Source organism: Rattus norvegicus, chromosome 16, assembly GCF_021556685.1.
Source record: "Rattus norvegicus strain SHRSP/BbbUtx chromosome 16, alternate assembly SHRSP_T2T, whole genome shotgun sequence".
Taxonomy (NCBI): Eukaryota; Metazoa; Chordata; class Mammalia; order Rodentia; family Muridae; genus Rattus; species Rattus norvegicus.
In genome coordinates, this window is record NC_141549.1 from 87,091,865 (window position 1) to 87,104,487 (window position 12,623).

The 12,623-nt window shown below is 48.5% G+C and overlaps 1 protein-coding gene across 4 annotated transcripts in view; it reads right to left on the reverse strand.

Annotated features, from left to right (window-relative positions):
• The window catches only part of Myo16 (myosin XVI), a 479,886-nt gene that overhangs the window by 106,916 nt on the left and 360,347 nt on the right, over positions 1-12,623 (reverse strand). For all 4 annotated transcript variants that reach the window (XM_087587464.1, XM_087587462.1, NM_138893.2 and 1 more), the window contains one exon: positions 1,199-1,301. In XM_087587464.1, the coding sequence (XP_087443590.1) occupies positions 1,199-1,301 (103 nt within the window). The remainder of the gene's footprint in view (positions 1-1,198; positions 1,302-12,623) is intronic.

Consider the following 12,623-nt stretch of genomic DNA (forward strand, 5'->3'; position numbering starts at 1 on the left):
CCACCCCTGACCCATACCCCACCACCTCTGTACCACCTTTGCCCTCCAAGGAGTCCCCAGTGTCCAGGTCTTCATTCTCCCTTTCCCTAAAGCTAGCCAAAGATGCTATCCTGGTGTCATTAGGGTGCCCTTCCATCTCTAGTACCCCATGTTAGTTTGCCTTAATTTATTTCCTTTCTGTGAGATATGAGCCACTTTCTGTGCAACACAGAGCCCAGAGAGAAGCTCCGAGACTCAAAAACTTGGCCACTTGTTAACGCTCCAAGAGAGTGGCAGTTTCACTGTGAGGTGGGTGAGAAACAGAGCAAAGAGAAACTGAAGCAGGGTTCACAAGCAGCTTCCCCCAGCCAACAGGCCCAGCTCCGGTACAGACATTTTGTTTCACTCAGGAGGTTTCCTTACTCTGAGTGTTTTTTGAGTTCTTTTCCCTTTATAGTTTGGATCTTATGTGTCTCTTAAACGCTCAAATGCTGAAGCCTTGGGTCCTAGCCTGTTGCTACAGATAGGCGGTGGTCCATTAAAAGCTGAACCTAGAGAGAGGGAGTTAGGTCGATGGGGCTGTGCTTTACACTTGAAGTAGGAGACGCTGGGACCCAGGGAGTCTCCCTCTTGTGTCTTCCTCTCTCCTCCTTTCCTCTCTCGTTCTTCCTGGGTGTCACGAGATGACCAGTTGAGTTCTCCCCTCCATCTTCCCTCCTCTCCTCTTCCCCTCTCCTTCATCCATGCTGTAATCTGAGTGTCTTTACTCACACACGTATGTTGTGTGTCAGTGACGCTCAGCCTGCCACAGCCCAAACACAACGGCCACAATGGGCCACGGACCGAAGCCGTGAGCCAAGGCAACCTTTTCTCTTCATCCTCTGTGTACCTCAGGTCCTTTGTCACAGAACTGGAAAGGTGATATCTCAGAAGCTTTACAAAGTGTCTGTGAGCGGGCAGGCACGAATCGAGCCAACTCACCGAGCTCAGTAGTTCTCTGTGTGGCTGTAAGAGTGGGTCGCCTCTTATGCTGCCTCCATGGCGCTGAAACCCATAAATCACACAGAATGACATGTTTCCAGCCCAGCATGCTGTGAGTGCTGGGCCTCGCCAAACATATCAAGGGGGTTTGTTTTTGCCAGGAAGGCTGGTGGCTACCACAGTGACTCACACCTTTAAAAGCCCGGCCGTCTATTTTCATAGTCTGTAGGCCACTAACCTGCCAACCTTGTAGTTTACACCGCTGGAGAACCAGCCGACATCTCTCCTCGGCGGGCTGACCCTTCTTCTCACCCAGGAGGACAGAAGCCAGTGGCTCATATCTGTCAGGGAACAAGCACAAGAATAAATGACCATCGAGAAGGCGATCAGATTCAACAGGGCTGGCTAATCACACCATTTCTCTGATTATTTTATTTTATCTGAAAGTCCTTAAATATCTCATCGACTAGGTACACACCAGCCAATGAATATCCTCTACCTTCTACAGAGAAAATTATCCTTAAAATGAGCTAACCATAGTTTCAATTTATATATAGCGCTGTCACATGATAACACAAACCACTTATTCGTAGAAAATTGGAAGAGAATAAAAATTAATTAGCTACCATTTAAATATTTGGCTTGGCCTTGTATAAAGAAACCACCTTAAAAAAAAAAAGAAATTCAAGCATCTCTTAAATTACTACTTGAAGAAAGATTCAGATAATTTGTAGTAAAGAAATATTAAAACAGTTACAATTCTTATTTCAAGGGAGATAGAATAGCTTTCTCCCTATATATTGAGCATTTTAAATTCTTAAGGGGCATTTTTATTTTTAGATGTTATCACTGAGTCTTTGAGACCTACTCATTACCTGAGACTTAGAGCTGTAGAGTGGTTTCCCGTAGCTTTTCCAAACATTTAAAAAGTTATATCGGCCATTAAATTTATCTAAATACTTCATACTGAAGTTATGTAACTGGACACAGAAGCAAAACGGCACTGAAGGAAGGGGAAAGGGGACGGAAGAGAGGCCCAAAGATCCCACAGTGTGTCTACATCCCACAGTGTGTCTACTGCACCCGACCCTCACAGTTCTCGTGGGGAATAAGCATTGCAAGGTCATGGAGGCTCAACACAGAAATCTAAGTCAGATATTTTCAGCTGATATTTGTACACCACTTCAATGTTTCATCTAAAATGTGCTGCATAAAAATTGACGAATACTACAGCAAGCTTTTCGTTCCTGTCACCCACCCAATTTCAGGGTAGCAAAGACCTGGTGACACCTCCAACGTGGGCGTGTGGCCTGGGATACTTGAGAAGAACGTTCAGCTTCTACGAGAAAACCTATTCCTAGTGTGACACTGGGAATAACAAAGGAGCGTGGTGGTGAGGGATGACTGAGCGGGAGTGAAAGCGGAGCCACTTCACTGCAGGGCCAGCCTCTCCCCGATCTCTGCTAAAGTGCACCTGAGTCCCAGAAGCCCAACCCAGAGAGTCCCGGAGCAGAAAAGAGAGACCATGAGCCACAGAAACCCAACAAGGACTATCATCAACGACTGTCACAGGTGGGAGGAGGACCTCAGTCTGCTGACCGCTGGGTGACTGTGCCCCTTTAACAGGAAAGCAGGCTCTGTATTAAAAGTAGAACAGTGTGTGACCTCAGCAAAGCCCAAGGGAAGACACACACATCCCACTCCATTTTGGAACTCTACTCATTGCAACCCGGAAGGCAATGGCTAACCATTCAAGTGACTGCATTTGGTGTTAACGAGTCGGAATGGACAGCCCTGAACTCCCCGCTTTCCTCGTCTTAGATTATTCTTCTGACACTCAGAAGTCATCCGAGACAGGGAGGTGAGGTCTGTTCTCCTGTGATTTAAACAGGCTGTGCCTCTCACAGCTTGAGTGTCACCTAGGATGACGTCTCCTGGACGGAAGACATGATCACGTGGTTTCCGTGAGTCGGGTGCACCTTCCTGAGGCGGACAGTGTACCTACAGCTGCCATTGGTCCAGGGCATTGGAGCCTCGGGCAACACTGGTGTCCACATGCCTGCTCCGTGGCTCTCGGGCAGGCCGACTCTATCTCCTGAGGACTCCATGTGGCTCTCTTGCGCTCTCTATCGGAAGTCAGCTGACCACAAATAAGCGACAACTTCCTGTTTAGCCTGCTCTCTCCGGCTCTCTGCATCTCCCTGGTTTGGGACAAGGGGACTATTGCGACTTCACGCCATGCCATTGCAAGCCCTCTCGTTCAGGCTCAAAGGATCTACGCCCCATTATACACTTGAGAGGAAGAGCCCCAGAACCCTGAGTGACCAGCTGCAGCTCTTCTCCAGGAACACGCAGGAGGCTGGAGTGGCCCTAAGGAAGGAGGCAACAAGCCAGGCTCCAGAGAGGAGCTTAGAAGGTGTCAGAGCGGGTAAGGATAGAGTGGCCTGCAGGTGATCAGTAGGACTTGGCTTTGACAGAGTCTGTGAGCAAGGTGCATGCAAAGGGAGCCAGCACATCTGACTCTGGAAGCATCAGCGGGACTGGGAGGCGGTGAGGTCTGAGCAAAGATCTGGCCAATAAGCTGACTCGTGAGCTGGGTAGAGCAGGGGATGCTGGGAAGTCCAATCAGTTTCATGGACTCATAGGAAAGCATTGGGGTGACTGTGTAACGGAGAGCAAAAGGGGAGTTAGGTGGGGTGTGGCCTGAGGCACGGAATGTTCCTTTCCTCTCTGCTGCCAGGTGATTGATTATCTGTGGCTCGTTGACCTGAGGACTGAGCAGAGCAGGAACGGTGGTTTAGGAAACCGAGTCACTTGTGTTACAGTGCTTTACGCTCAGAGCTCCCACGAGTCTAACACCTGGAGGTGCATTGGAGGATGCACGATCCTTCCTTTTTGTACATCGTGTCTCTGTCTACCCTTCACATCCTTCCCTTCTTGATGCCCACTTCTCACATCACCTGTCTACAATAAGAGCAGGGCTCCTGAGAGCCTCTCTCGCATGGGCACCAGCGATGCTGTGCCTCCCCCACAACCAGACACCAAGCGCACATCTCCCTTCAGCTCTCGGCACCATGGATGTGATAGAATAAAACCAGAGACTAAACCACCAACCAGAGAGTACACATGGAGGGATCCATGGCTCCAGGTCCATATGTAGCAGAGGATGGCCTTATCTGACGTCAATGGGAGGGGAGGCCCTTGGTCTTCTTGTGAAGGCTGGATGACCCAGTGTAGGAGGATGCTAGAGCGGTGAGGTGGGAGTGGGTAGAGGAACACCCTCACAGAAGCAAAGGGGTGGGGGAATAGGGATGATGGGCTGGGGGACTGTGGAGGGGTAACCAGGAAGGGCGATATCATTTGAAATGTAAACAAATAAAGTAATTCAAAACAAAACAATAACAACAACAAAACCCAGAAACCCAGTGTCATTCAGAATCCCAAGTTTGAAAGACTCCACACTGGGGTCGCTTTGAGGTCTCTGTGTTTTAAGAGGGACGGATGGAAGTTTAGACGCAGAGAAAAGCCAACGCCGTGTGAGGTCCCAAGAAGGACTCCGGAGGACACAAGCAAGCACTTCTCTCTTGTGGGCCAGTGTCCCTTTCAGTGTAAAGGACAACACTGACGTCCTATTTCATAGAGCTGGGGGTTTGTTTTTCAATCCAGATTAACACAGAGGTATTAAAACAACAACCTTCAAAGGAAATGAGGAGGTAACAGGATCGTTTTCTTAGGAAAATACAAGCTAAGTAAATTAAGCTGTCTTTTCTAACCCCCAAGTGTTCCTGTGGATTTGTTTCTGTTTATTGAATATTGACATTTCCTTTTACTCTCAAAGAAAGTTCTGTTGTAAAAGTGAAAGTTCTGCGCTTTTTTTGGCTCCTGAAACCCCTTAAAATTTTAATTATCTCAATAAATATTTATTGAGCATCTATTATGAGCAGGCAGTCCTGCCAAGAAACGTCTAGATCAGCATCGGGGCGGGGCTGTGATCCTCTTTCTCTGCCTGTACTCAACTGTGAAGCCTGGCTTTCCTGGATGAGGATTATGTTTCAGGAAAGAAGTGTTTTTCTTATTTTGGGAGCTTAAGAAATGCATCAGTTTATGGCCATTGTGAACACGGAAATAATGCTTGAGTAACGCCAGTTCCTGTCTCACCTACACCCCAGTAACAGACGTGACGAAGGGAGGGGCATGGGAATGGAAGAAAGATTGTCCTTGGAACACTGCAGAAGGCTGGAGGGCTGGCACGACAGGGAAGGAGTGCTGGTTAGCTGTTTGTCAACTTGACACAAGCTAGTGTCACCTGGGAAGAGGGAACCTCGACTAGTTCCCTGTAAGCAAATCTGTGGAACATCTTTTTAAATTAGTGATTGACGTGGGTGGGCTCAGCCCACTGTGGGTAGGACTACAACTAGACAGGCGGTGCCAGGGTGTATTGAACAGTGATCTTCCACAGCTACTGCCTCAGTTCCTGCTTCGGGGTTTCCCACCCCTGACTGCCTTCCATGGCCAATGCCTCAGTTCCTGCTTCGGGGTTTCCCACCCTGACTGCTGGTGGTGGGCTAGATATGGAACTGTAGGCTGAAATAAAGCCTTTCCTCCCTGTGGAGGGACGTCACGGCACTTACTTGCCTCCGCAGTGGATTATAACTGATGCGGTAATGGAAAGGAATACGGGGAGGAAGAGTCTGGAACTTCCTGTGCTCCGCCGAGCTCTGCACCCGGTGTTGCGTGTCACCTTGGAGAACTATCTGTGGGATCTGGGGAGATCTTGGCTGAAGGGGAAGGAAGGAAGGTGGAGTTCAATGAGCCCTGATACGGATAAAACATAAGCCTGTGGGCTACACAGAGGTGAAAGTTTGGGGTGTTCTGTTTTACAAAAGCAAGAGCATTAACAGAGCTTACATTCAGCGTGCCTAGACTCCTCCAGTGCCTACATTTTCTCATTTTTATTTATCTGCATTTTAAAAGTGCTAGAGTCCATCCCTTGAGGATTTCCCCAGGGTCACAGTATGGCCACTTTATTACACACCATAGGTATCCCAAAGTGGCTGGCTGGCCCTGGTTTATGAAGGCTGCATTTGGCTCCCTCCGAGGACTTGCCTGGATGCTGGCTTTGCTCCCGTGTTCTTGCTCGCAGTAAACACTGCACAGGTGCGGAGGGTGATTTTCTAGCTCCTTCCCAGCAGTCACAGGGCTGAGCACAGCTGCCTAGCAACAGATTTGCCGTGCACCATGAAAACAACAGAGAGGAGGATGGGAGGGGGTGCAGGCGGGCTTGAATATTGCCGCATGGAGAGTGGGGGGGGATCAAATCGAGAGCTGGGGCTGGCATCAACTATTTTCACCGAAGAGGAAGGATGTGAAAACAGAGATGGAGTTGTACCAGCGTCTCCCCGTCCCCCCCCCCCCCGCCCCAACGGAGCCCTCCTGCCTCCCCTCTTTCCCATTGCTAGGGTGAACCACCCAGCCTGCCACATGCCAGCTCTGACTGGCTCTCTGTGACCAGTGCATCCTGACATCTACACAAGGGCTCCCTGCACCCAGATGAGTCAGTTCTCTTTGTGTCGCCATTTTAACTCCTGTGCTTCCTGTGGCCTCGCTGTGTCTGCAGCAACTGAATTTCTGGGTCTCCTCTCATCCCAGGCCCCTGTACGCCTTCTTGTAGTCACAGGAAGGTCAGCAGAGATAAAATTCCCACTACCCGTGAGGCTCTTGCAGCGCTAGGCATAAATTTGGCCTTATGTTTACTTTTACCTTGATTGAGATCCACCTGAGTCCCATCCACCCCTCAGCCCCAGGGAGTGTGGAGCTCCATCAGGAAAGAGAAAAGAAATCTGTGTCGGGAAGATGGTAAGCCCTCTTCTACCTGAGAAGCAAGTGGCGTCTTCAGGTGGAAACATGAATACATTTTTCTCTCCCTGAATGTCATCCCATGCACTTTCTGGCTCATGAACACTGGGGTCCTAGCAGAGGCCATGGAGTGTGTGAACAGGATCCCCAGACACTCGGAAGAACGAGCTTCTAACCAAACCACAGGCTGTGTGGTGGGGCCTGGGAGACTGCCACAGGCAGGCACTTCTCCACCTTCAGCATGCAAATCCCCGGAGTTGAAATGGAGCCGGGAGGGAGGGGTGCAGGGATTGGGGACAGTAGGACTGGTGGAGTGACTGTGGAGTCCAGGATCCCTCTCAGGCGTTGCAAGTCATCGTGGGTCCTCGTGTGAGTCTTCACCATCTGAGGATGCTATAGAGAGGTTCAGGACAAGAGGCAGGTTCCGGCAGAACCACCTACTGAATCTGCTTGTGGTCCTTGACTAAGCTAAGTGCGGATCCTGCTCAGCAGGGTGGTGGGAGAAGACAGAACTCACACCTTTCAGCTTTGTGCTTGGAAGGATAGAGACAACCAGTGTAAAGAATAATGCATAAATGGAAAATATTAAGGAAACATTAACTCCATGTCTCCGTGCTCTTCCCGCAAGTTCCAAGTGGGGAGATCAAAGCCCCTAGTGGCAGAGAATGCTCTGTCATTAACCCAGTGCCAGCCTGGTTGCGTGCTAAGCATTCCTTAAATGACACACGACTTTGGGGATGAGGTTTGGCCATACTCACTCCCGCTGTCAGAAGCCCAGGGGGGTTGAAAGGTATTTTCTGCATCTCACAAAACATGCACAGGACCAGATTGTCTCTCGAGCTCCCGTCAGTGTGCACTGTCAGGGTCTCTTCCCCAGGTGCCCTTGTTCAGGTACTGACCCCTGATCTGTACACAAGTGCGGCACGCAAAGATGCACACGACTGGCCACAAGCTACGCACGCCCATGTCCATTCTGGCCATTGCTATGCCCACTGAATCTTGTTCCAACCCCCATTGCCAGATGCCTGACCATACAACTTTAACCTTATCCTGTGTACGCATGAACCCAAACCCAGGGCCTCTTACGCCGCACGCATGGGGACTGAATAGTTAGGGACGGTGCTGTTATATTTCAGACAGTGAAACAGGAAATGCTCTTACGCACACAGTGAGCGGTTTTAGACCATCTGCCACCCGTTTCCATGGTGACACTCTTAAGTTCTGAGCCGGAGCCGTTCTCGCCCTGTTATCTCGGTTGCGTGATACAACAACGTTCGACTCGTCCAGAAATGAATGAAGGACTGGGCTAGATGCCTCAGTTGGTAAAACAGAGGTGCCTGAGACCAAGCCTAAAGACCTGAGTTCAATGTCTTGGTTCCACACAGAGGAAGAAGAAAACCAATTCCCACAACTTGTCCTCTGGCCTCTGTGTGTATATGTACGTACACACACACACACACACACACACACACACACACACACACACCCACCATAAATAAATGAGTGAATATAAAACATTTGAAATGTTCACTGATAAAGGAAATGTAAAAAGAAAGGAGGAGGGAAGGAAGAAAGGAGAAAGGTAGGAAAGAAAGAAGGAGTGAGGGAGGGAAGGAAGGAGAGAATGAAGGAAGGAGGGAGGGAAGAAAGGAGGGACTAGAGAGGGAGGGAGGAAGAGAGGGAGAAAGAAAAGGAGGGAGGGAAGAAGGAAGGAAGGAGGGAAGGAGGAAGGAAAAGACAGAGGGAAGGAAGGAGGGAGGAGAGAGGGGGGAGAGAGGGAGAGAAGAGGAGGGAGGGAAGAAGGAAGGAGAGAAGGAGGGAGGAATAGAAGAAAAAAAGGGAGAGAGGAAGAGAGGGAAGGAGAGAGGGAAGGAGGAAGAAAGGGAGAGAGAGGAGGAGGGAGAGAAAGAATGAGAAAGGCACAAGATGAGATATATCGCTCGGTTCATGACTGCATCAGCCTTGCAACATGCAAGGTTTGTCTCAGCCAGGTCTGCCCCTGCCCCTGAGGCAGCCGTAGGGTACTCATCCTCCACTCCACCCCTTGACTTCTAGCTGAGGGAGTGTCTACAGCCTGCCTCTCTCTGGATCGTATGATGGCGCAGAATTCGGACCACTGCTCTGTAGCCAGCAGTGCTTTCCAGGGGAAGCTGAGCACAGCCAGTTCTGTGCACTCAGTCCCACAGCTTTATTTCTTCATCCTCTGTGCACTTTGTGACTTGCTGGCTGAGCCATAGCTTGTATGTGTCAGGTACAAGAACAGCCTGTCTAGTTGAGCTGAAAAGAACAGATGTTCTCTTGTTGAAGCCCGGATGAGAGACCTCTTGAAGCTCTGTAGTTTAGATGCAATTACCCCATTCCTAAGACAATTTGCTCCTTGCTCTAATATTCGCCAGGGCCGCTCTGACCTGCTTCTGAGCAGGAACAGGAAGCACATGCAGGTACACTGGCTTACAGGCTATTTGTTACTTTGCTGTTTTCTCCCTCTACAGACCAGATAGGGATGCTCTTGAAAACGGCTGAAAAGTTTTGTGGCGACGACAGGTGGCTAATGCAAAAATTACATAATGCAAAGACGCATACGACCGGCACTGTCACATTCAGTTAGGAAACCATTAAGAAGTTCAGTGCGAAATAATGTTTATGTTTTTTTTTCTTTTTTTTTTTCAGAGCCAGCTGGCATGGAGATCGAAGATAAGGGGATCAGCTCTCACTATTTCGAATGCGAAACACACGCATGCACGCACGGACATTCACGCTGCAAGTGAGGGCTGAATGGAGACTGCGGCTTCCGTTCGTTAACTGAACTATGCTCATCGTAGAAACTACTGATTTTAAGAAGCACATAGCACATACTTACAAAATAAAACCCAACGTTTATCCTGTGAGGCACTAAGTATTAGGGACACGGCATCTTGGTATCTTAAAAGACAATTTTCATTTTGAGACATAATAGTATGAGAAAGTGAGGTCTAAATTTCCTTCCCTGGGACCCCTCAGCTACCAAAGATTGCTTTGTCCTCACATAGCAGTAGTGAGAGATCTTCAACCGCCTTAAGGATGCTTGTGTTTTGTCAGGAAATAGCGTATCACAGTCAACGTGGTCCCCTGATTATTTGTTCTTAGGGCTGGGGAGAAAGGTCTAAAGGACAAAAGCTGGTTACATTTCAAACACCTTAGGAATGTAACTGTGTCACTACTCACAGACAAAAATACCTGGAGGGGAGGTTTCTGTGTACACGTGTGTTTGTGAGTGTGCAGCTGGTGCACGTGCTTGTTCACGTGTGAGGGAAGACCAGAGGAGACCAAAGCCATCGGTTTTCCCCACCTGATAGAGGGCCTCTCACTGAAGTCTACAATAGGTCAGGCTGACTGGTGGGCAAACCCCTGGCCAGGCTGACTAATGGGCAAGCCCCTGGCCAGGCTGACTAGTGGGCAAGCCCCTAGGGTCCTTTCCACCTCTCCAATGCCTGGATTACTAATGCATGGAGCTTTTCAGCTGAAAGCTGGGTCTCTGGGGTCCCTCCGGTGTTAAGGAGCACTGTGGAGGTATGAGTTTGATTGCTTTTGACTAGGTCCTTTCACAGATCTTTTGCAGAGAACTTGACCTGTGGGAAACCTATGAAGGTCAAGTAAGCCCTGTCCACAGCAAGGCATGTGACATCCTCCCTGGGCAGGGCCAATAAATTCTGTCATCAGCAAATAAAACCCTTTATAAGTTAAATTTTCATTTGAACTGGCGTAAACATCTTAGGTGTCTCCCCCTTTACAAAAATGTTAGGATGTATTTCTAACCTACTCCTACGTCAGTCGTGATTCTACCTGGTTGAAATCACACCTTAGTGGATCAGCCTGTGGGAACTGGGAGCCAGCAAGGGGGGTGGGGTGGGGATCCTGAGCATGCAGTCAGATAACACCATTGAGGTTCTCCTGTCAGAACACCCTACTGCTACAGCCAGCAAGCTTCTCTATCCTGTATCAAAATACCCCAGATCTACAGAGCAGAGAACCTTTCTTTCCTAAGTCAAGACAGTAACAGCATTCCAGGGTCCACCATCACACTATTCTGCCCCCATAAAACTTGGTGTCTCTGTCACCCACGTCTTCTTCTAGAACACCTCCCGGTTCTTAACTTTTCCTTCTTCTCTTCCTCTTAAATTCCTCCTCTCATAGGCGCCATCCCTGCTTTCCCGTACTATAGGTATATATATATATATATATATATATATATATATATATATATATTCACATTAGCCAGGGTTCTTGACACTGTGACAAAGTATCTGGCACAAACAGCATTCAGGACGAAGGACACTTGTCAATGCCTGGCTTTGGAGGCTCAGTTTATGGTTGCTTGGCCCCACAGGCTTGGGCAGAATATATGGCAGCAGATGTGTGCTGTCACACAGCCAGGAAGCCAGTGAGAGGTGACCCAGGAAGGGGTCAGGGCAAGATAAACCCCACAAAGACATTCCCCATTGAGCCACTTCCTTTGCCTTGATCCCACCTCCTAGCACTTGCAGATCCAGCCAAAATCCTGTCACTCGCTGGACACCAAAGGATCAACACAGGAGCCTTTAGGAGGACGGTGCATTTCCCGTCTGGGTCAGTGTGTTTCAGCCTCTGCCTTCTCGATTCTCCTTCTGTCTTTCCTCAGCACCTCAGAACACACTCCAGGCTAAAGCAGCCGCATAAAATCTCAGGCCGTCACTCATCACTCAAAGTTAAAGCGACCACCTAAAACCTCAGGACTTGATGCGTGTGCATGGCAAAGGTCAGAGGGGCTTTGTCTTAATAGTGGTTTTCTGAGCATTATTGCTAACCTGATAAGTATTGGACAACTGTGGCAGGCAATTTTCTCTGTTAAGATTTCAGAGTCATACATAAGAAACCCTAGTGACAGCCTTCCTCTGAGGTATCCCCAGGCCTCAGGAAATGGTCCTACACCACTGTACGTGCAGGCAGCACCACGTGGGTTGCAGGATGATTTTGTTTTTTTAAAGAACATTAACCTGGGAAGGAAAAGCATTGTGAGTGGTACTGGGGAGAAACCGGATAGGAGAGAGTGGAGGTGGGCTTGTTCAAGTACCATGTGACATCTGTGTATGATATTCTCAAGCAATAAAAGTTTTTAGTAAAAGAACAGTGTCCCACTTTATTTATTTATACATTCTGAAAGTCCTTAAGACATTTTAACATCTTGGGGTTCCCTGAGCTGAAACAGTGCATCCCGTCAGCAAGGGAAGAGAAATTTCCCTGTCATTAAATTCTATTGTGAACAACACAGGTGGGACATTTTTGAGCCAAGGCACTCTGCTAGGGAGATTTGGGGGGGGGACTCAGAATGCTTTGGATTCTGTTCAGACCTTTGCATAGAAAGATACAATTCTGACCATTTTGTGACTGAAACCCTCAACCCAGATTTCTCCAAGAATAGGCTGAGAGTTACGGCTTCCTGAACAATGTCTAGTCTGTTTACTTTTAACTTAATTAAAACCTGCACACATTTAAACAAATCCCGTGCTTGCCTCTACTTCCTACCCAAAGCCCATGTCGAACATTGTTGCTTTATAAAATACCAGCTGCTCTGTGTTAATTTTTATACAGAGATATAAATCTGTCTAGAAAAAGCTAGTGTATATAATCTGGATAATCAGAGCAGAGTAGTGAATTAGCCACACTCCCAAAAATTACCTCAATACAAATGTTCCAACAAAGATCCGGCGAAGGGAGGACTTGTGTAAGATTAGGTTTCAGGGGCTCAGAGGATAGCCCAGGATCGATGAAGATGAACAGGTAACTTGTCC